General features: G+C 42.9%; 1 protein-coding gene across 4 annotated transcripts; it reads left to right on the top strand.

The window, feature by feature from the left end:
* Positions 1 to 444: 444 nt before the first annotated feature.
* On the top strand, positions 445 to 23,424 carry nkd2b (NKD inhibitor of WNT signaling pathway 2b). 4 transcript variants are annotated; one of them, XM_046400371.1, is made up of 10 exons: positions 445 to 738; positions 868 to 894; positions 1,000 to 1,091; positions 18,519 to 18,579; positions 19,279 to 19,406; positions 20,971 to 21,066; positions 21,241 to 21,382; positions 21,627 to 21,684; positions 21,824 to 21,948; positions 22,061 to 23,424. In XM_046400371.1, the coding sequence occupies exons 1-10, from the start codon at positions 714 to 716 to the stop codon at positions 22,681 to 22,683; spliced, it is 1,377 nt and encodes a 458-aa protein (XP_046256327.1). In that variant the 5' UTR covers positions 445 to 713; the 3' UTR covers positions 22,684 to 23,424. The 4 variants fall into 4 exon arrangements, with proteins under 4 accessions (XP_046256327.1, XP_046256326.1, XP_046256328.1 ...); XM_046400370.1 differs by having other exon boundaries at positions 21,821 to 21,948; XM_046400372.1 differs by having other exon boundaries at positions 21,241 to 21,376; positions 21,821 to 21,948; positions 22,061 to 23,423.

The raw sequence follows: 23,424 nt of genomic DNA, 5'->3' as shown, positions 1-23,424 counted from the left end.
CTGTTGGCCCAGATTAATCAGCATAAAATGATTTCTGCACCGCTTGTGAACCAAGGAATATAATGAATTTCTTTTATTTAATTTATTCAGTCACTTTTAAATGGATCAATCATGACATGAATGTTGATTTAAATAAGAATCTAGCCTCTATATAACCATGCACGCCATCCTTCACCTTCATAACCAAAATCTGTAGTCTACGGGACAAAAATTCAAATTTTAAATTTAGCTTATAAAAGTCTTATTGTTTGCAAGGTTATAGTTAAGCTTGCAACCAGTTTCTTTTTTATTCCAAATACACTTTGTACATTTCCCCCTTACGTTCTCATGTTTATTCCTTAAAAACAGCATGCAGCGTTTTCATCACCGGCGTTGTTTTATTGGTAGAACACAAACCGGAAGTACTTTACGTGTTCGCTCTGTCAGTGATCGCTGCTGCGTTCAAAGCGCTCCCACATTCAGTTGGACTGAAGGGAAGTGTGGACGGGCGAACCGAGTGTCTCCCCCATAGATCAGTTTTACAGAATTTTTCTCTTTCTGCACAGACACAAGTGATGCTTCAATGAAAACACGATTTAATTTCCTGCCTCTGGATGAAGTTGGAGTTTTCTTCTTGCAGACCAAACACAATGTGACCACGTTGAATCAGTGACTGCGCTATCCTTGTCCAATTTCGGAGTACCTTTGTTGATCCAGGGAAGAGGGACTTGAGAATGGGCAAACTTCAGTCAAAACATGGTAAGAAATGTTGTAGCTGAAAGCACCCAGTGGCGAAAAAAATGTAAGTTTTTCGATTGTAGCGTTGATATTACAATACAAAAACTAACGATTGTCTGTTCCACATGCCTGTTCCTGATGGATCTGAAGCGTGTAAGCGCAGAGAAAACCCTGAAGGTGAGAGCAGATCATTTTCTACAGTGAAGTGATGATGGTTTGACAAAGCATGGGTTGAGTTGGAGATGTCTACCTGCTGATCGGTGTGTTTTCTCCGTGTCTCAGGAGACAGTTTTGTTGTGAACGCCTTCCTCAGGAGAGGGATGGAGGAATGTGAGCGGTACAGCGCGACGGATCACAAGCTGAAGAACATGCAGGTATGAGGCATTTTTACCTTTATTTCACATTTGTTTTGTCTTTCTTCTTAATGGCTATAATTCCAGCAACAAAATCAGCCTAGTTTGATTCCCTGTTTTGATTAAAATTGAATGATGAGCTCAAAGCATTTTCAAGAGTAACACAAAATTCTGACAAAAATCAAAGAAGCTCTCTGATTTATTTTGGCAGTGAAGATCTCTTCTGTTGTTGTCTGAGTGGTAAAATGTTGAATGCTAGACTTACTCTTAAAATAATCATGCTTCATTATCAGAAAAAAAGTATGTCAGGTGTGTGTGTGTGTGTGTGTTTGAACTGATGGGATTGAGTCTGTCAAGCAGTTTCTTAAAGATGAGCTGAGGGCTTTTTGACTTAAGGGGAAGCTAAGTGAATTCACAAAGCATGCGTGAAGACATGCTGATGTCTTTGTAAAGTTGTAGGTTGTTCTTCCTGTCATGTCTGGCTCTGGCACAACACTGCAGTGGTTCTTTTATCCCCCTGCCAGCGTCATTGGATGGGGTCATGACAGCAATGAGCCCCGTGTGTGAGGCGACTTGGCAAAGCAGCGCGCACACACACACACACACACACACACACAGACTGGATGGAAAGGTAGTCGTTTCTCAGACTGAGGGAAATAAGGTTTGCTCTTGTGGCTGCTGGCATCGTGACTCAGGGCTGTGTCTTTTTCCTCAATGCGTCCCATTCTAGTGCAGCTCCCAGTGGGCAGCCCTCTGCGGCGTAACATTACATCACTTCAATTAGCGTGTCATTTTAAGGGGTACAAGAGCCCACGAGCTTTCAGGACAGAAATTGCAAGGAGTTCACACAGAGGTACTGACAGTCTGTGAGGTGGGTGGCTGTAATAGTGGAAGAGTTATAGATTATATCAGGGCTATAAACCGCCCACTCATGGCAAATTAAAAGAGAACTTTACTCTGCTTCAGAGGAGTCTGAGTTCACACTCCCCTGAAGGGAAACCACTAAAGGCATACGCTTGACACTTATTAGTAGGTGGGCTCCACCCTCACTTCTATCAAAGTCGTGCCCCTGATTTATTTTGTGTCATTAGCTGGTTACATTTGAGACTCGTTTATAGACCAGAACTGGATGGCTATCAGCTTGTAACTAACCAAACCACTCGCTTTTTCCTGCTTTCTTTGAGACTAGCGTAGGGCTGATTGAAAGGTTGCAGCATGTGCTGTTCTTGACATGTATTGACGGTCACAAACGAAAGAACAGAAAGCATTTACTTAGTTGTTGTTTTTTTGTGTTGGGGAAACAAATGTTTCTTCCAACTTCTCAGTGGTTTGGATTAAGATTTAATCCAAGGTGACATCAAAATGTTAATGGTTGCGGTGACTATAACTGGAAATACTGTTTAGCTGCAGCCTGTTTGCAAAGTATCAAATAACAAAATCATCCAGTTTCATGAATGACACTGATACTTTGACAATATGTTGCACACATGCTCGCTATTGTATCGCAGAGGCAATATGTGACTGCCAGCTCGAATGCAGTGACAGCTCTATTCACGCTGTTTGAAATGAGCCTGTGTCTGCATTAACGTAAAGACAGATGATGTCCTGGGGGATGCTTTTCATGCTGCATAGTTGCTCATTTAACAGCACGACTTTGAGCTAGATAGAATTTATCTCCGCTGTAAGACAGCAGCGCCACGTTTGATCCCACGTACCGTTAATTAATTCTTCCCTGGGATTAGCTTACATTGTCACATTTCCAGATATAATTGTTTTATTATGGGTTCTTAGATGTGTGGGGATTAGACCAAGATTTAACAAGTCCAAGCTAAATAGAAAAGAGCAGTAATTATATAATTTTAAAAGGGGATTTGAAGTTTTTAGATCAATTTCAGAGCCACATTTTATTTACCATATGGCTCTCACCAGATAGTAGTTCCTGGATGATGAGCAGCAGGGACTGTTAAAATTACATGTGATGTGGTACAGGAGGAGACTGGCCAAACACACTGTTTAGCTCCGACCATCCCCCTCCTCTTTGTCAAATGGGGGAGTAGGATTCCTGAGCTGTCTGGCTGTGACTTCAAAGCACAGAGCTGGGAGTTATAAAAGGGCTCTGATATCAGTGGAGCCTCCGAACCCTCACCCCTCTATCCCCCTGCCCTGTCCTGTCCTGGGGGATGGGCCGAGGGATGGAGTAGAGCAAGGAAAAAACAACAACAACAACAACAAAAAACCAAACACTCGCCCAACACCAGCTTGTGTAAAACTGTGAATCTCCTCAATAAAGAAGTCATTTGTAGCCCACAATTATGAATGCTTTGCTGTGCTTTGGCAAGAATTAACAAAAGATCAAAGGATGAGAAAGACTTGTTTAAATATTGATATTTGCTGCAAACCATGATTCAAGATTGCAGCTGGCAGGCTGCCTTCAGAGTGCAACTCTGAGTGGACAAAGAGAACATGATTCAGCAGGATGGCTTGGCTCATCCTGGCCGCAGTCATCAAGATTTTGACACTTGGTTGCAGGTGTTCAAGATGAGTCTTACTTGTCCAAGCACCTGGTGTAATGTAGTAATAGCAATAGGGATCAAAGTGGCAGTCCAAGGTTCAGTCATCCAACCAAAAAAGTGAATCTAAAGTTATTGAATATATTTTAAAAAATATACGTAGAAAACTCCTCTAACTCTTCACTTATCCAAACGTGTGTTCATTAGTGGAAGAGCTCTGTGAAGGTTCACTGTGTTTCACCTCTGGAAACATCAACACATCAACAGTCCAGAGCCTCACACACACACACACACACACACACACACAGAGCCACAGTGCTTCATTTGGGAGCTTCAAACAGACATGCTTGGATGCCCAAATAATGACAGGCTAATTCAGCCTTTCAGCACCATCTTTTGTCTCAAAACTTCCCAAAGACTTGGCCCGTGAGGAGGGTGTGTGTCAACATTTTGAATTCCACAACAAAGACACAAAGAAAAGAAGAAAGAAAGGTTAATAATATCGCACTTCAAGTAAAAAAGGGATCGGTTAGGGATTCAGTTGGATGTAATGATGTTCCATAAGCTCCAAGACACAAATTTGTTTTGACTTTTGGGAGAGTTACGTGGCACCCACCCCTCAATAATAAATTTAGTTTAAGAGCAGAGTTCCCAGGCAGCGCACTAAACTAATTTCAAGCTAATGTTTTTCCTTTTTTTTAACATTCATTTGGAATCTGTGAATAAGACTTTCCCCTTGTATAAAAATCCTCATTTGGCGATCCTGCTCAAAATGGGTGTTTGGACTATTTCACCGCTGGGCACGTGGGTACGTCTTCTAGTCACCATGTTGATTTTGAGCGAGCAGTAATTGGTTTGGATCTGAGGCTGGTGATATGTGTGTGTAAACTTAAGGCTGTGACCATAAATGAAATTTTATTTTTCATTACACAGTCACGAGTTTAAAACTAAGGTCACTTGTTTTTTTGGTTTTTTTTTTAGTTTTTCGGCTGTGCTGTGCAGGTCCTGAAGTGTGCTTAAAGAAATATTCTCCTCAGCAACATCTCATCACTTTTCCACCTCTGCCTCTCATACGTCCACAAATGACTTAAGAAAAAAGAAAGTCTGTCGTTGGTGTGTTACTAGCAGGAAGCAGTACATGGTGGAGAGGAGACAAAAAGGTGTGCTCATATATGTACTACTTTTTGAAGGGACTTAAAGTCATTTGGAGAGTTTGTTTTTTTTCCACCTCCCTCTCTCTCTCTCTTTTTTTTTTTTTTTTTGAAATTGGCTTCACAAGAAGGCGAGCTATGAGCCTTCATCTCTGAATGAAAAGCATGTGGCTGGCATCCAGAACAGCGGGGTCTTTCAGCACGGCCCCGGCAGACATCTGTTCCTGGTTTGTACAGCAAAATCCTGGAGCAGGGAGAGGGGCTGTGGTGGAAATGGGGTGGGAGAGGGTGGCGGGGAAGAGGAAAAGAAGAAGAGGAGGAGTGGGTGTTTTTTCATGGGGGAGATATTTGAGGGGGGTTCTAAAGGTAGTGGGGGAAGGGGAGTAATGGAGAGCCTCATCTGCCTCGCCCACCGCATTGTTGAGCTGACCACTGATCTCACTTTACCTTCTGTATTAATTTGTAACAGCTGTTAAACATGCAAATCACAGCCCTCTGTTGGGACTATTTTCTTTTCTCCAACGGTTGCCATTTGTCCAGAACAAACATTCACTTCTCTGTCAGTGCAAACATCATCACCTGGATGGCTTCAAACGCTCGTCACAAGTGCGAGATGCTTGTTTTATCCATTCTTTCATGTTTGAGTGTTTTTGTGTGTATGACCACATGGCTTGGCCTGCGAGGCAGAGGTCGAGTCCCTCTCTCGCTCTCTGTCCGCATGTTTATGAGTGGTTTGTGTAGAACTTGCCTAATGGAGAAAGACATTAGATCACTGCCGGCAGATCGAATGTTTATTTATCTTAGGGTATTTATTCTGTCTGAAGTACTCTGAGCACAGCCTCTCCCTGGCCGTCAGGAGGAATCAAAGAGCCATCACACATGTCACACAGAGAGCCTGAGGCCTTTAGCCTCAGGCCCAGTTGGTAATTTAGACATTATCTCATAAATGAATAGGTTGACATTTTGCTAATGTTTGCTTTCTTAGTTAGATGAGAAGAATGCATAAAGCATAAAGACTGGACATGGGGAAATAACTAACTGTAACAAACTCCACCTATAAGCACCTGTAAAGGTGCTAGCTGCATCAGATTTTACCAGCCTGTACACGAGAGGCTGCTGCTACCCGCCTTCCTGTGGTTGTAATCTCATCACACCTAAGCAGGTTCTCACACAAAAACACAAGGTTGTTCGACAAGAAACTTGGCTCAGTTTTTGATGCAACACAACTTCTTCTGGCAAGGTGCCGTGTTGGCGTTCACATATGCAAGCTTACATCCCTGGTGGATTAATAGATGTCGTGAATGTGAGTTGTAAAATCCTGTGTCAGCATTGTAAACCAATGTGCGGTGTTTTGGCACAGGAGATGCCTTCAAATTCATGGATTTGTTACTCTGGACTTCCTGAGTCAAATTTCATGTCTCACTGCTGCTCAACACGTTTTATCTTGTTTATTTAGGAAGTCACTGCTCCCTGCCAAAAAACAGCACCTCACAAATGTATGGATTGGTGAGCTTTACAGATGCTGATACGCAGACTTTGGTACCCTCGGGTAGAGCCATTTCAACAGTGTTTCAGGTCTTTGTGCTAAACTAACCTTCTGCTGGCTGGCTGTAGCTTCATATTTACTCTAAAGACGCAGGAGTGCTATCAATCAGCAGGAAAGCAGCAGACTTAATGCTTATTTTTTGGGATGAGTATCATTAAAATACATCAAAATAGCTATACAAAGGAACAAAGAAACAACATTGTGACACCAGCATTTAATCCACATATGTGATAACAGAAATAATAATTTAAATTTCTCCCACAACTCAAAAGAGAATAGTATATATTTAGACAAGAGAAATGGCAGCCGCTCAACTTCTTTCATTGTTGGAGCTCTTATCTGCAGACACAGAACAGAACGAAGCTCTGTCGCCTTTTGAGTTATCTCAGTCACGTCATCGCTGCTTTGAAGTCACTGCTTTTCATGATATTTATGAGATATCTGTTTGTGTACTTCAGAGAAATCAGCGTAGAGCTTCACAGAACTGGATTGCAGCAAATCATCAAGCATGCAATTGTATATAATATCTCAGCCTCCTGAAAGGAGCCCATCCCAGGTTGTCAGTGACACTACATGACCTGGAGGTGCTTGGTCATTGATGACAGCAGGGAGACCTCACTTCCCCTCCATTGGTTAGCGTGCTGGTGGCTGTCTGGGGCTGCCCCGCCGAGGGTTAACACTGGTCTGTGTCTTTGCTCTCGCTGCCTGCCAGGGGAAAGAAAATACCTGAAGCTGGAGCCCAGTGCTTAGCGCTGACATTTTTGGCAAAGGCTGCTGGATCCAAGTCTGTGTTTGATCTTAGGCTTCTCCCAGCCAAGTAAAACACCGGGAGACTCAAAGGTTATTACATTTTAGTGTGTAAGGTATGTTTCCACATAAACCCCTGTTCCCCCTTAGAAAGCTTTAGCTCTTTTCCAAGTGGGCTTCATTTCGCAAGCCTTAGAGCAGCCAGGGGAATATCATATTTTTTCAGTTATGGTTGTTGGTGGTGTTATTATATGTTGTCATTACAGCCATAGTTAATTGATTGCATTGTTTAAATCACATCTTCGGTGAGCATAGTTCATGTGAGGAGCTCAGGCAGGACAAAGGAAGCTTCAGACTCAGTGTATACCTTAAACATCACGTGAAGAGATGTTGCAGATCTATTTTGTTTGATATTTTGTTGCTTCAAATATTTACAGATTTTAAAGGGAGACTGAGGTTTTGCTTGTTTGCTTAAAGAGGATGGGGGATTCCTCTTTTGGACACAAGTTTGTTATCCTATGAATTCAGCCAGTGGAAATTTGAGATTGTCTCCACAGAGGTCAGATGCTGACCTGACACATATTCCACAATACAAGCACACAGGAAACTAAATAGCAGTTCACTGATGGCTATGAATGACTTTGAACATAAATCTTCGCCATGAATACCTCTACGTTTGTTGTTGGCGTGAGAAAAAAAAGAACAGAATAAGAACAACGATGCCAGAACAAAAATACCCATAAAATGTAAATTGTAAAATGTAAAATGTAAATGTTTGCTGGAGCCATCAGAACTCCTCATGTTGTGATGCCATGTGCATCTCCTCAGGGCCTCTGGGAAACAACATTCGCTTTCTGTGTTCTTCTTTCATAAAAAAAAAAAAGAAAAAGCCTCCGGAGTCACCCGTGAATGCTTCGAAACTTCATCCTTGTTCCACATTCCTGAACTCGACGCCCTGCTAGGTTTGAGGCCGGAGAGTAAAACACCACACACCGCAAAGCCTGGCTTCCTGTATGCCAAAAAAAAGGGTACTCAGAGCTGTTGGCATTGTTACTCGTTGTCGTGATTCTGTGGTGTTTTTGTGCTGTGTTGTTCTTTACATCTAGTTCGGCAGGTAGGGTTCTGCAAGGGTGTTGTGCTTATAAGACGGTTAACACACCTAGTGTCCCTCCAGATTTAGTAAGGAGTGAGTACCATAAGTTCATTTGATGTTCAGGAAAAATGTGAAATTTATAACAGAACTGTGTTCATAGCAGATTTTACACAATATCCATCTTCCTGTCGTCCAGATTCAAATACAGATTTCTATAGCACGAGATTTATCAAGCACACCCAAACCCCCAGACCCCCGAGGAGTTAGGCATCTTTCTCTCTGCTCTGAGCTGAGGCTCCCCCTCTTTGGGACCCCAAGCCCGCACATGTGTAGGTATCGCTATTACTCAGCTCATAAAACGCCACAGTCCCATCTGAAAGTGGTTAGCTGTTGAAACACACTAGCAGCTTCAAAGGTTGGATCCAGGCTCTGCAGACAGCACAGGCCTGGCCCTCCTTCTGCACATCACATTCCTCTCCAATGGGAAATGGCTGCAAACTTGCTTTTGTTACACAAACCTGTTCCCGTCATCAAAACCCTCAATGAGTTTCCATTGAGAGGAAGTGGTTTATTTTTGTCACGGGTGGTAATTTTTCAGGGCGAATTTAATTTTGTGGGAGAAAATGATTGCGGAGTGATTCTACGTAAGTGTTCAGAAGAAATAAGAATTCGACTGTTCTCAAATTCCACTTTGGTGTGTTTATATAACCAAACACCTTTTGTGCTCTTTCTATATGTGACAAAAAGGGAGGGAGAGGATGAAACAGTGCTGAAAGAGGCCACTGTTCTCATTTCCTCTGAAGGGAGCCTTCTTTTCTTCCCCCACCCGTTTCTTTCCTGAGCCCGTCCACTTCAAAAGCTGACCTGGCCCTGTGTGCCATGTAACATGTTTACCTAAAGGCTCATTTCAAATAAACAGCAGTTCTCCTTGAGATGCCTGCCCCCACCCCTTCACCGAGAAACTTTCAGACACACCATCTGCTCATAGGAGGAACTTGTCATTCGTCTAAATCAGGATTTCATTTGCTTTTATGATATTGCTGCTGAGTGACATTTTAGCAGGTAGCTTTACAAAAAAGTATTCAGGTTACAAATTGAAAAAAAAAAACAAAACAAAACAAAATGTGTTGAAAACTATGCTGAGAAACTTAACACAAAAATACAGACAAAAAAAATGTTACTTCATAAGAAATCTGCTTTTGAAACCTAAGAGTGAATATTTTAGGTGGTAAATTTAAGTGAATACAGGAAAGTTCCAGCTATAGTAGCGCTGCAAGATCTTTCTCTATGACAACCACCTACTTTTTTGTGTTGATAGGGGCTGACTGATCCTATCACTTAAAGAATGCCATTGTATCACAATATCAGAACTTTGACCCAGTGTCATGTGCTCAGCTTTGAGAGGCTGCTCTATCCCGGGAGCAGGCTGATTATTTCATAGTGTTTTAGGTGTTATTGCACATCTTCTTCTTTTGAAGCATAAATCGTCTTTCAAGGACTTTTATCAAACACTGAGTGTCTCACTTAGTGCTTTTAAGTGGACTGCCTCCAGACTTGTTGTGTGATAGAGAGTAAAACTCCATCAGACTTGTTGCTGTATACCTGAGATAAGATAAGAATATACAAGCAGCTGAGCTAAGCTAACTCGGCTCGTGTTTAAGGACTCGTACTCAGTTCTTATAGCCTCAGAGCCATGGTTTCCAGTAATTATGGCTGTGAAAGCAGCAGCTCTGTGTGCGCTCTGCTGAGCTGCCCTCTGCACCATAGCCTTTTGATCTCTGCTTGTGCCATGGATGAATTACGTTGCAGAATTTCACACTGGGGAACAGTGTTTCAGACACACACTGCTGGTCTATCAGGCCACTAACATACACACATGGCAGCTTCAGTCCATAAGCAAGAAGCACAGATGCTGCAGTCTGTCTGGCCATGGCCTCAAAATCTCTACTTGGCATATTTCTATAATGTGTCACAAATAAAAATTATAATTCATGGAGGCTTAAAAATTCTTCTCTTGTAGCTGTGTTATCAAAAGTAATTCATCATACGCATGCCCTCAAATCCTTTTTTTATTTTTTCGACCAGTAATTTTCTTTGAGAATAATTCAACAGAAATATGAATGGGCTCTGAATGATTTTGGTGCGTCAGTAATTTGCCCATGTGCTGCTTTCTTTTTTTTTCCGCCCTACATCTCATCTGTTTCTTTTCATCTTTGAACTTTGTCCCGCTTTTCATGGGAAGTTGCATCTCATATGCCAAAGCATGAGAGACAGTGGCCCTTAAGCAGTGATCCATTTCACATTATCTGGGTTTCCTTCACATCATCTCAGGATTGTGGAGTCTCCTCTGCTTCCTGAGCCCAGCAGGAGTGTATTTTTAGGAATCCTCAGGAAAACACTTGGTGTTGACCCTGGGATGACCCCTGTCCAGTTCCAGGCCTGTGAGGAACTTCACAGCTTGGAATTAAGCCTGTTCTTCCAGTGTCAAGAATTCTCGTGGTCTTTGAGACTGGCAATCCCTATCCGCTGGAGGAGACAGTGGTAGTGGACAGTCAGAGTTACACAACATCCCAGAGAGAGAGAGAGAGAGAGAGAGAGACAGCAGATAAAAGAGATGCAGCCACTTTGTATATGCGAAAATATTTAAGGTCAAAACCTCTGCAGTCTGCAAAGCCAAGAGATTTTTCAGCCAAACAATGTTGGCAGGTTGGCCTGAAGCCTTAAATTTCATAGTAAGGAGGAACAGTACCAATTATGCAAACAAGTGATGTCTCCTTGGACCTGAGGTTTGGCAAGTGTCATTGGGAATATAGCAGATGAGTTATTAGGGGCGCTACCTGTGTGATTGTATACCTTGGTTATGTGTTCCATCCTACTGCACTGAACTCTATTTTTATATATTTTGGCTGTCTCTGACTGGCAAGCCAAAATCTCCCTGAGGGCTGAATGCAGTAATAGTACAGGACAACAGCCCTCCGTCTCTGTTTGCTCAGTATGCCTCTAAGATGGATGTGTTGAGAGTTCATGCTACATTACTGGCTGATTGGTCACGGCGGTAAAAGCCTCTCTTATCGTGGTCAGTCATATGGATCTGTACTTCTCTGTGTAAGTTACCCAGAGGGAGCAGTAACTAGTGGACTGTAGAGCTGTGGTTTTGACCCTGAACCTGTTCTTATCCTGCTGGAAGACATGTCCAGGAAAGCAGCAGGCAGCTCACCCACCAGCCTGCTAGCCCTGAGCAGCAGGAGTGCATCAGATTTAAGTGAGCAGCCAAGAAGTCGTTATGGATTAGATAGATATCATTCAAGTGTGTACTCCAGTTATTCCCAACAAGGGGTACTTGACCCCAAGGGTTACTTATTTTCCAAGGTTGTGTGTGTGAAAAGCTAAAACAGTTCAACTCACCTCAAATTAAGAACAGAACTTGTAAATTTTGTTCAAAATACATGTGCACACAGTTACCATCTTTAGATCTTGAGTAAATTTAATGTTCTAGCTGTTCTGTCTGAGCCAGTTATTGCCGCAGTGAGTGGGCAAAAAATATTTTTAGTGAGTAAGAGAGCAATTTAAGTTGAATATTGGTAGGCTGCATGCTACAAGTAGTGGCTGAAATAGTAAACGTAAGGAATAAACTGTTTAAATAGTAAAAGTAAGGAATAAACGCCAAAAAAAATGCAAACATGAAAATGAAATGCCAAAAAAAAAATGCAAACAGTGGTGATAATTATCTAACTGAGCAAAAAAGCTAGCGAAAAGTGATGAATAAACAACTGAAATAATGAAAATTTATATTTATATTTATTATTGTAAAATTAGCCACTTAACATGCAGTTTGTGAGTCATTTATAACAACATATTTGGTACATGACAGGTGGTGTTGGTGAAGAGGTAGCCTACTGTGTTTTACAGGGGTTACATTGGACAAAAAAGGCTGGTAGTGACTCTACATGTAAAGCTTGGGCAGTGTTGCTGCTCTTCCACATTGGCGCACAGCTGTCCTTCCCCAGCATGGTTTGTTTACATTTCTCAGTCACCCACAGGAGCTCTGTAACGCCTGTAGCTCCTCCAGCCTCTAACCACAGAGCCTCGCCCCTATGAACTGCCAAGCCTGGTTTTCAAAGCTGTGACTCAAATCCCTTCAGCTTAACAAAACGAGCAGTGAAAACAGCGTGTTGGTGGTTATCTCACAGGTGAGAACAATTATAACTGACATCTCAATACTAGACAGACAGCTGCAACCTGACACTAACTACAGTGCGCAGTACACACCTTACAGGTGAGAGGGGGAGAGTGATTGTGTTGAAATGAGGTGTCTGCAAAGCCTTGTTGACTCTAACTGACAAACAGTCAGACAGAAGAGTTGATTTATATTAAACCCTGGCTGTGTGAGATCATTGCTGTGAATACAGCTTTCGAATACAGCTCAGCTGGGCACTTGTGGAGAGTAAAACACGACTGTGTGAGAGGTGGAGTCCCTTTGGACCATAATGGGATTGGCGTTGCAGTCACCTCACCCACAACCTGGCATTCTGAGATCCAGTGTGTTGTTGTTTAAAGGGCCTGTGGAATGTGGAACAAATCCCCTCAGCTTTATCGGCCTGGGCGCACTCCCCATTGGCCAGGCTTAAGAGCCAGGGGCCAGCGCGGGAGCTTACAGAATTTCACATGGAGGCCAGAAACAGAGGAACATCCTGTTTGAGTCTAACCGCCTGTCCCACACTGGCTTTGATATGTTGTCGCCTTGCACACTCGCTTCTTTCTTGTTTGTCAGGTTGCGTGTGGCTGTTTGAAATCTGGATGTTGTAATTCCTGTTCAATTTCTGACTGCTTTTTTTTTCTTTTAACATCTGTTGCAGCTGCATATGAGCTGAAATGATTGCTGCATTGTTTAATTTGTTGATTCAAAAGTTGATATATTGTTTAAGCAATTTATTAAGCATATTTTCTGAAACACTTGCTGGCTACAACTTCTAACATGAGGACATGTTACTTTTATATGAGTTGTGTCACTGTTGACTGATTATCTGTGGGTTTCGGATTGTTGGTTTAACAAAAGAACATTTAAACACACAACTTCTGGCACAGGGAAATCGTGACGAATGTTTAACTCTTTTTTCCAAACATATTCTAGATTGATCTTTAATCGATCAACTGAAAAAATGATTGATAGATTGAGAGTCAGTTATAAAATAATTGTTAGTTGATGTTTATGTGCAGTTATCTAATATAGCATGTAAAGATTTAATTGTCTCTTTTAACAGTTAGTTTTGATTGTTAATATCTTACCATACTTGAGACATGGATTTGCCAACTGTGAGACTTGAGCTGAAATATTTAAGCCAAAATATTCAAGTCTGGAGTTTTTACCTGTTAAAATTCCCAGATCAAATGAAGTTTAAAAAAAGACCTAATTTTACTGAAGTAGGTCATTAAATGTTTGAGTGGATGAAACACATGGCACTGGTCTTATAATGGTCCACACAGAGAGTATTGCTTTACACCAGCAACCCCTGTTACCTCTGAATGAAAGCGACGTGCTCTCTGCGGTGCAGTCATAACGTGTGTGGCACCGCATTTTGAGCTTTATTTCAGTTTCTTGTGTATGTAGTGAAACATGTCCGATGCTCTGTGTTTCTCTCTTTCTACCGACCAATGAAATACAATAACAGTGTTATGATCTACTACCTCTATAATTTGATACATTTGCCTAACCCACATTCATGAGAAAGGTTCCAGTCACTGGTATGAATCACATGGTTTCCAAGTCCCTACAGTAGCTGCCTGTGTGACAGCTGAGAGGAGGGCACAACATTACATCAGGCTCCCATCAAAGCCCATTTTAATGAAGGCAAGCTGATTACGGCGCCGGTGACAGATGCAGGGTGGTCAGCCAGTGATTCTAATCTTTGTTTATGCCAACCAGCAGGTCATAATCAAAGTGAGAGAAAGGTGAGGAGGGGACTGAAGGGGCGTGCAGAGTTTAGGAGATTGAAGGGGAGCGGGTGACTATCAGTGGTTGACATGTTGTTCTTACATAGACAGGCAAACATGCTCATCCCTTCCCACAGCTGTCGTTATACTAGCACCAAAGAGGCTTCGCCCCAGTGATTCATGTTCTGCCAAGGGAGAGGTCTTGCCTCCTGTTTGACCTCAGAGAGAGAATCCTGCTACTCTGAAAGGACCATATCGGGGCCATCCTGGCCACATGGGGCCAGTCCAGATGACAGAAAGGCATTCTGCTCTGATCTCATTTCCATTCATAGGAAGACATGTCCGTGCACCCTGATACAATGATAAAATACACTAATTAGTGGACAAAGTCATGTTCTAACTGTAACAGTAATGAGAAGGATTAAAACAGTAAAATTGTGTTTTTTGAGGCTGAACTTGAAAATGCTCCAGACTGCTCACTGAGGGTCTGTAGCTAGAAAATAGAAAGTGAATCATGCAAACAAGCTTTTAAGTTGTGTTTATATTGTGATCCTGAAGAACATTATTAGGCAGGCTCACTCAGATCCAGCAGTATATCCAGCACTGTTTGTTTTAATGTTGCTACTCAATATCAGCTGAAGGCAAACTGCTCTGTTGACTCTGAGCACCATAATTACCCTGACTTGGACTGATGCCTGATGAACCAAAGGGAGAGAGCTTTCTGTACAGCCGTCAGGAGACCAACATATTGTTCTTTTACTGTCTTGCAAGAGAAGAGACAGAAGTTGTGCAACTGGCCTTCTCTCTTTAGCTCCCCATATTTTCGGCCCCAGCCCCTTCCCCCTCTCTGTTACCCTGCCTCTCTTCAGTATAACCGCTCACATCTGGTTTTGAGTCAAGGCCAGGTTGGTTTCTTCTGGAATGGAGGGCTTTTATTTCTCAATGGCCCCACTCCCTCTCCAGTTTCATTCTGCGGTGAAGAATATGCAGTTTGTTTACGAACTAGTGTTCCTTTCTTTATATTGATTCTACTAAATCCTCGTTTTCATGGGGATTCCCACAATCAGTCCCAATCAATGGAAGTGGGAATGCGGGTCAGCTGGTGGTTGTCAAGGCTTTCCTGTGGCGCCCTCCTAAGTGTTCCAGGTGACGTTGTGTTTCTAGAAATTCCTGGAGAACTGACACCGTTAGCTGCTCGGTGTTTGTTTCCAAAGGCACTCTCTGCATCAAATTAAGGAAAAAAATGAATTGTTAGTCCAGTTTGATCAAGGAACTGTACAAAACACAGAAGAGACACAAACACAGAATTGAATGTGCAGTTCTAGCACTTACTATACTATAACAGTTCTGTGTAAACTAATTATGGCTTTATATGAAAAATAGCTATCTGGACTATTTCTGAAAACCACATAGCTCCAAAATTATATGAAGAAGAATCCAGAGTATCTGTTTTTGTATGTTTTCCAGCATATGTTTGCACTTGGATACATATCCAGACATCTGATCAAGTTGCTGTATTTCATACCCTGAGGCCAGAGGAACTTTTTAAAGATGTGATTTTCGAAATCAGTTGTGCATCATATGGTTTGAAGAATGAACTAAAAGAAGCTCGTGTACTTATATTTAGGGGGTGAGCTTGAGGTGGGGGGCGGGTGTGAGAACAAAGATGTTCAGTGTTTTCCAGCGGGAGGATGGGTGGTAGGCAGGCAGAGAGAGAAACTGCTGGGGGATGTCTGATGTCACCTGGTAGGGAGCTATGAAAGCTTCCCCCGGTTACCCTATCCCACATAAAAGTCTGGCAGTAGGTTGAGGCTTTAGGGAAGCTTGGCAGAACGGCTGCATTAAACAGGAACAAACATCACACAACTCTCTGTCTGTCTGCCTGTCTGTCTCTTATGTCAAGCCGCCTGGGAGACAGAATCAGTTTACATGGAACACTGTCAGTGCATATTTCCAATGCTGTTTTTTAAGACAGCTGAGATCTCATAGATCTCCTTGTCATTCTTCTTGAGGAGTCTGTCCCACACACGTGGTTTTCCACCCGTCTTCCCCATACCTAACATCACGCATTGTGTAGTTGTGCATATCGTGGGTTTCAGGTGTACAACACTGATCGAAAACGAGGCACACTTTGCTTTTAAGTGCTAACACATTTGCGTAGCCTACAGAGCAGTTTGTGATCTGACAGTGAAAGAATGAGAGCTGTTAGATGCCAGAATGCAGTTAATTACACATGTGGTGGGCAGATTTGGGCCCGACACCGTGGGCGATGTGGATGGAGATGCCATGTGTTTAGACGTTAAACTGCAGACTGCGGTCAGACCCAGCCTGCTCTCTCATTAGCTCCCCCAATGGATGTAATGAGCGTGGAGGTGGTGGTGCGGGGAGCCATGTGTTCAACACAAGCCCTACTGGTCCCCTCCTTGTGCACTCAGCAAGACGTCCCCTGATATCTGAATTTTAATTAGAGACAAGATTCACTTTGGGCAGTTGGCTGATTGATTTGTTTCATTATATTTAACGCTGAATCCTGTCTTTCATTTAGAGGAGCTTATACCTTGCTCTGCTCCCTCATGGGAACGAGGATGAGAAAGATTCAATGGTTCTTTGATGTTCCTGTGAGCTGCGGAACAGTGTGTCTGTGTGAACTCCCTCTTCCTTACATACTGCCCTTCATTAAGGGACCGCGGTACAAAGCAGAGAGATAAAAGCATCCAGTGCAGAAAGTAAACAACAACTTGGCTGCAGAAACCACAAAAGATGGAAATTGTGTGCATGTTTTGCGTAGGGATGCACACACACTCGTCTGATTTCCAGTGTGCGTATTCGGTGATTAAAGACTGCTGCTTGTTTGGGGCCCAGGGAGTGGTACCAGTTGTCTCCACCTTTCCCAGAAGCCTTCCAGAATTGGTAAAAATCCACCTCCACCTCTTCCCCTGAGCTCACAGGGACTGGAGTAAGCAATAGATAGGCTATATTTCCCCCGTAACAAAACACATCCTCCTCTGCTTCTACTCATATCTGCTTCTCTCCTCACTCATCTTTGTTGCTCTTATCATTCCTTCCCTCATTTCTGCCCTTTTCCCTCTGCTCCTTTCTGACTTCTTTATTCCTCCCGCTTACTTCCTGCCCCTCTTCTGTTTCCCCTCTCCACCTCTCCCCCAACACTTGACTCTCATTCCTGTGCTGTTTTCTGTCAGTGTCTCCGGTGGCCAATTTACACCAATTTGCATTTGTGTCCGAGCCTTGACCCTGACACTCAACCGGCTCCCCCACCATCAGCGGTGAAGGTCAGGGCCAGATTACAGGCTGGAGGTATCATCCTCTGAAGTGAGGAATAATCATAGGCTCTGAGATTGTTAAATAGAACCACAGGCCCTGGTGCTGTCATTACTCTGAGAAAGAGGGGAAGGGGAAGGAAAAGGGGGGCTCGTTCACCTAAACGCATGCAGATGTTCAGACTCTCGCTTGAGCCTCGGCTCTGTTGAAGGTACATGGAGTTCTTTTGTTTTCTAGCATCTATCTGTTTTTTATTTGTCTCGTTTCAGTGGGCCTCCTTGATTCAATCTGGTGAGATTTTATTTCAAAGTGTGTGTGGAGCAGCTTAGAGGATTGAGAATGACGTAAATAAGATGAATCATTTGTTGTTTAAATACTTGTGGTTTAGGGCCTGTGCTGCACTTAATTTTCATTGTTTCCACAATCGAGTCGTAATTAAAGAATGGCTGTGTGCGTGTGTGTGTGTGCGTATAGAGACCCTGTTGCCTTTGCTTCTGCGTTAGCACATGTGTGGGATGGTTATGAGTACATTGTGGTTCTATTTTATGCAGGATATAGCTTATTCACTTATGATAGCAACCCCTTCCACTCCACTTGTCCTGCTTTTGTTTTATGGCTATGGAATTGTGTATTTAATCAGCCCCATACTATCTGCATGGAAAGTTCCATCTGGAAGTTATTCTTCATTCAAAATAAATACACACATGTTGCTGAGAGCTCATTGTGGGGATAGTTTTACATAAACTTCTCACAGTCAAGTTTTCAATGATGAGATACAAGAAAACCTTTTCCTAAACTCTGGGCTTCTTCCATCAAACTCTTCTCACTGGGTTCCTTGTCAAGCAGGATGAGAACAAACAGGCTGGCTGAGAGAGAGAGAGAGAGAGAGCTGAGATGATGAAGTGCATTATGGGGCTTTTGATGGATGTGAAGGGGTCCGTTTGAAGGCCTTGGAGGAATCTTGAAAGCTGTGCTGTGGCCGCACTCACTGTGTCCCAGACAGTGAAACACAATAAGCGTGCAGATGTTCAAAGTGTTTGGCCGCACTGGAGCCTCCAGCCCTCTCCCTCTCATCTGAGTAGGAAATGCTTTAGCTGGAACTGTTTGTTTTCTCTGTGTCTGTGGTCTGAACTGTAGATTCACTTACATCTCTGACCCCCACCCCTCGCTTCATTTCTCTCCTTGTCCCAGGAGTTTCCAAATGGTGAGCTGAAGGAAGGACAATTCACAGATCAACACTGTCCCCTAGAGGGTAGGTCGAGAAGGATGTCTTCACTGATCATTGAAATTTTTTCCTAGGCTGCAGAAAACAGATCTAGCGTTGCATGATGGATGAGCATGTATGTGTAGTTAGTATGTATGATTCCATAAATAATACAACTGAAACCTGGTAGATCTGTATGATATCACTGTTTGCATTCATCATTTCAAGATACTTCCATGTTCAGTTTGCATGATGACTGATGGAAAAGATTGACTGTTTCTTCTCTGAGAGATTCATAAATCAGATTGAAGCAGATTATAGTCTATAATTAGATTAATTAGAATAATTAGATGTTTATTGTGCTAAAATCTTGTGACAGATATTCTGGGTTATTAGCATACTTTAATTAGAGCTTACCAAACTTGATGGATCAGGAATGGCAAGTTTCTGTGCAGTGATTTTTTTTAATGCAGTGGCCAAATTCAGACATGCAGGGCACATAAAACCCATTATAAATCAAACACTTATGAAGAACAAAGCCTGAGCATCACTTTCAGGTTTAAAAATGTCTCTGTAATATCTTCTGTAATCATAGTTTGAGCGATAAAAGTTAGATACTGAGATATTTTGGTTCCATTTTTCAGGTTTAGTTTTTGTGTACTGAACTACACAAAATATTGCCTAATTTCTTGAGTGAGAAATCTGTGTTTTTGTGCCTAACTTAAATGAGTCCTCCTGTGCTGGCAGTGGTTCTTCCTCCGGAGAAGGCTGAGGGCTGTGAAAGCTACCTGCAGTACCTGCACCCAGAGGACGGAGAGCGGGAGGTACTTAGAGACACAACCAAAGCTGCTGGGAAGAAACGCATCAGTTTGGATGTAAGCAGCCATACTACCGGGCAACATAACGATGTGTCAGTGTGGCTTTGTTTCCAATTACGGCATAACTAGAGTGTTTATAACATGAACATACAACAAAGGTCTGTTCTGCAGACAGGTGCATCTCAAAAAGACACAGTAAAGGTGAATTGGGACTGTAAGTTTCTGATAAATATTAATTTTAATGGGGGTTTAATGATTTGTTGTCTAATGGTCTTTGCAATTCTAATCTAATTCTAAATTCTATTTCTTAACAAATAGAGGAATGAAAAAAATATCTCTTACAGCATTATCACACCTTTATTAATGCCGAGAGCATGACACACACAAAACAAAGGTTAGTTTATGTAGGCGCTGAAGAGAAGCTGTGTGATATTTATAATTTGCCTCAGAGATGAGGCCCTGGAAGTGGTGTTTCAACACTGGAACAGGCTCAAGCAATATGAAACAAGGGACAACAAATTGAATCAGTAACAGCAAATCGGTGTTGCTTGATGTGACCAGATTTTTTGGAGTCAAAAAAAGGTCTCTCTTAAACCATTTGCCAAGAGCCAAGGGGGCTGAGTGTTGAAATTCTTTTGTGTTGCAGTTAGTGAAACTTTTTAAACACAGGTTGGAAAAAGATTTAAACACAGGTTAGAAAATAAATGTATGGCGAATAACCTCTGGTTGCCGCTGTATGCCCTCACCCTGTACGCAGAACATCTGTCTGAATGTTGACACTGATTCAGACCATATCCTGATTGAATTTAGAGACCAATAAATAGAATAAATAGATTGTAATGTTTAGACTTGCATGTTTTAAAGAATGGCTTAGATCTGCCCTTTGGTGACCGTTCCAGGGTATGTGAGCTGAGGAGATATTACAGAACCATAAAGAGCCGCCTCTCTCCCTGGGGTCTCCTCCCATGTACATACATGAAACCTTTCACACAGTGTCAGCTCTCCATCTTGCCTGCCGCAGGGCCTATATTCCAGATGTTTATTTTTCCAATTACGGCCATGTCACTAGATACATCTGAATCAAAGTTCCTGCCAAAAAGTTGTAACTGAGAATAGCGGCTGCACACATTTTTCCTGGAAGAAGGTTGAAAGACGAGATCATAAGGCAGGGCCCAACTTCAACACCCCCCAACGTGCAAGTTAAAGGCAGGCTGAGCAGTGATCTGTTTAGAGAGTCCAGAATTTCAGTTGGCCTCTGCTCTGTTGCTTTCAAGATGTATGAAATCACAAAGACGGATGTTTAAGCATCCTACACTTTTTCCAGTCTTTAAATGCACTTGCTGTACAAACTGACTCAAAGTTTGATTTGATTATGATCAGAGGGGGTGGTATCTAGAATCTGTCTCGTTAACAGAAGGTTCACATGCAGAATGAAGGAAGATAACACTCAGCTCCTGTTGAAAAATGTGTACTTTGCTGCCCCCTGTTGTAATAAACGCAGCGATGTCTTGTCCTGGGCATACTCTGAAAATACTACAGTACAGCTTTGCTCATTGCAGGTTGAAGCCTTACATTTGTTTATGTGTCTTACATATGAATAAGTACACCTTTGTATTCACAGGACTTGGAGTGTGACGTTTCTGTGGAGGATGACAACCGTCAGGAGTGGATCTTCACTCTCTATGACTTTGACAACAGTGGGAAAGTTACAAAAGAGGTGTGTGTGTGTGTGTGTTTGTAGGTGTCATAACTCTGTAGTGTTATTCTTTTCTGCTTGTGCTCCTTGATGTACTATATGCTGAGTCTTCTTAATACTGACCCGTTCACATGCTATTTTGCCAAAGGTGGGACTGTAAAATTGTAAAAAAAGACATTTTATCTGTCACTATAGGACATGTCCAGTCTGATGCACACCATCTACGATGTGGTGGATGCCTCTGTGAATCACTCCTGCCATAATAAGAGCAAGACTCTGCGGGTCAAACTGACTGTCACTCCAGAGCCCAAGTGCCACAGAAGAGAAACAGGTACAGGTAGATGACAACAAAACCAGCATCATACCTCAGACCTGATTCATTATCCCATAAAGCTGCGAGCCAACTCAGTTTTTCCCATGTATTTTTCCTGCACTCAAAAGGACATTCTTCAGCAAAAGTAGCAAACTGTAATGGTGGATTAAACATAAAATATCTGGCAGCTTGCATGTTTCAGCCTGCACCAGTGGATGTTGCTGAATTCTTTTTTCCTGTTCTGAGTTCTTGTACTTGCCTTCTTCAGATCGCAGTCACCAGGAAGAGGGTCGTTCAGCTGACAAGCGGCTTTCCTCCTATATCAGGTTAGCACACATGAAGCATACTTTGCTTCGAAGCTGGCCCCTCTATGTGTTGTATCAATTCCTGCAGATTCATTGTGGAAATAATTGATAGTGTTCTCATTTGTCCAATAAGTGTGATGGTTTTACTTGTTTTCAGCAGCAGAGGGCAAAGCAATGAAGCACCAGCCACTGATGGCCATCATTACTGTGTGGATGAGAACACTGAGAGGAGGAATCACTACCTGGACCTGGCTGGTATAGAAAACTACACCTCCAGATTCGAAGGTGAGTTTGCATTATTATATTATATTGGTTGAGGAGTAACAGCAATTCACAGTACAATGTCCAATCATATTTATATAAAACACTGACCCAGTGTCTCTTGATTATCCTCCAGGAACCACCCCTCCCTTTCCACCTCAGGAGGCTCATGGACGAAGCTCCCAGAGCCAGAGCCGCTCCCGTTCCCAGGAACCAGAAGCCCAAGTTGTTCACCAGCGCCGTTCACAGGTCATCAGCGATAGCTACAACCCTACAGAGTCTCGAAGCAAGGGTACACAGTTCCTCAAATCCCCCAAAGGAACCTACAGGGGAGGCGGAGGGAATAATGGGGCCAGCGGAGGTGGCAAATCCACTAAATGTCATGGCTATCACCCGCCTGTGCAAACCATGCTGCACAGTGGCAATGCAGCAGGACACGGGGGTCAGGATGTATACCATTTGCCTCACCAAGCCCAATCTTCCAGCCACCACCAGCACCCTTTGCAATACAGTCACAGCAAACGCCTGAGGGCCAAAGCCCGAGAGGCCATGTCCCCATCCAAACCCCCGCTGTCCCCTCAGTCCCACACCCAGCAGCAGCCTCCTGTGCCCTCTGTACTGCCAAGCCTGGAGAGAGAGCAGGCATCTGGTCCAACTGGGAGCCCGGGGTTTGTGGTTCCTGTGGTCCAGCGCCACGAGCACCACCATCACCACGAACACCACCATCACCACCACTACCATCATTACCATCAGACATGACCGCCTACGTTGTGCAGTGACTGAAACTGTACAGGACCAACCACAACCAACCACACCAGTGTGAAGGACTTAATATCATCCCACGGGAATTTGTCACACTCTGTCCAGGATCGTTTTATTCTCCTCTCACAAGCTATACAGATATATCCTGAGATTAGATGTACTGAGGAATCGTGCAGTGTGTTGGCTGATGAAATTGGACTGGAAGGATGTTTTTCTGAAGTTATTGCGTAATAACAAAAGATGCGTGGCACAGTTTTGAAGTCTTTGTAGATTTTCCGTCGGGACTGCTACGATATCGTTCCCCGTGTTCAGTGAGGGTACAGATGCCAGAAAGGAACAGATCAGATGACTTTTGACGCAACATCCTTTCCCTCCTGATGCTGTTGGTTGAAGTCCCTGGAAGCTATTTGTCAGAGTAGGTGAATTTTTCTGTGTGAGACCTTTCCGAAACATGGATCTCAGGTGTAAAGGTGCTGCTGCTCTCAAGCTTTTCACAGAGGCTTCTTCCTCTGGGAGGCCTGATGTGGACTGAGGGGTTTTCCTGTTCGGAGGGTGGGGGGTGGGTTGGGGGGGTTGAAATCACCACTGCCAGTTTTAATGCAAAAATATCTCGCTATATGTATAAAAATATATATGTAAACACATTTTACTGTATAATTATTATGCTGTATATGCATATTTCATCATGGATATAATTATGCATATATGTATTTTGTCTTTTATAAATTTTAATAAACA

The sequence above is a fragment of the Scatophagus argus genome, chromosome 9 (assembly GCF_020382885.2).
Source record: "Scatophagus argus isolate fScaArg1 chromosome 9, fScaArg1.pri, whole genome shotgun sequence".
Classification (NCBI taxonomy): domain Eukaryota; kingdom Metazoa; phylum Chordata; class Actinopteri; family Scatophagidae; genus Scatophagus; species Scatophagus argus.
The sequence above is the reverse complement of the archived record's forward strand: the minus strand, read 5'-3'. Positions and strand labels throughout refer to the sequence as shown.

Bases quoted from the DNA above. Each gene is read 5' to 3' on its own strand.
- nkd2b (XM_046400370.1), top strand. From the start codon at position 714: ATGGGCAAACTTCAGTCAAAACATG. The intron at 21,067-21,240 runs GTGTGTGTGTGT...CTGTCACTATAG, and splicing joins GTGGGAAAGTTACAAAAGAG to GACATGTCCAGTCTGATGCA. The intron at 21,949-22,060 runs GTGAGTTTGCAT...ATTATCCTCCAG, and splicing joins CTACACCTCCAGATTCGAAG to GAACCACCCCTCCCTTTCCA.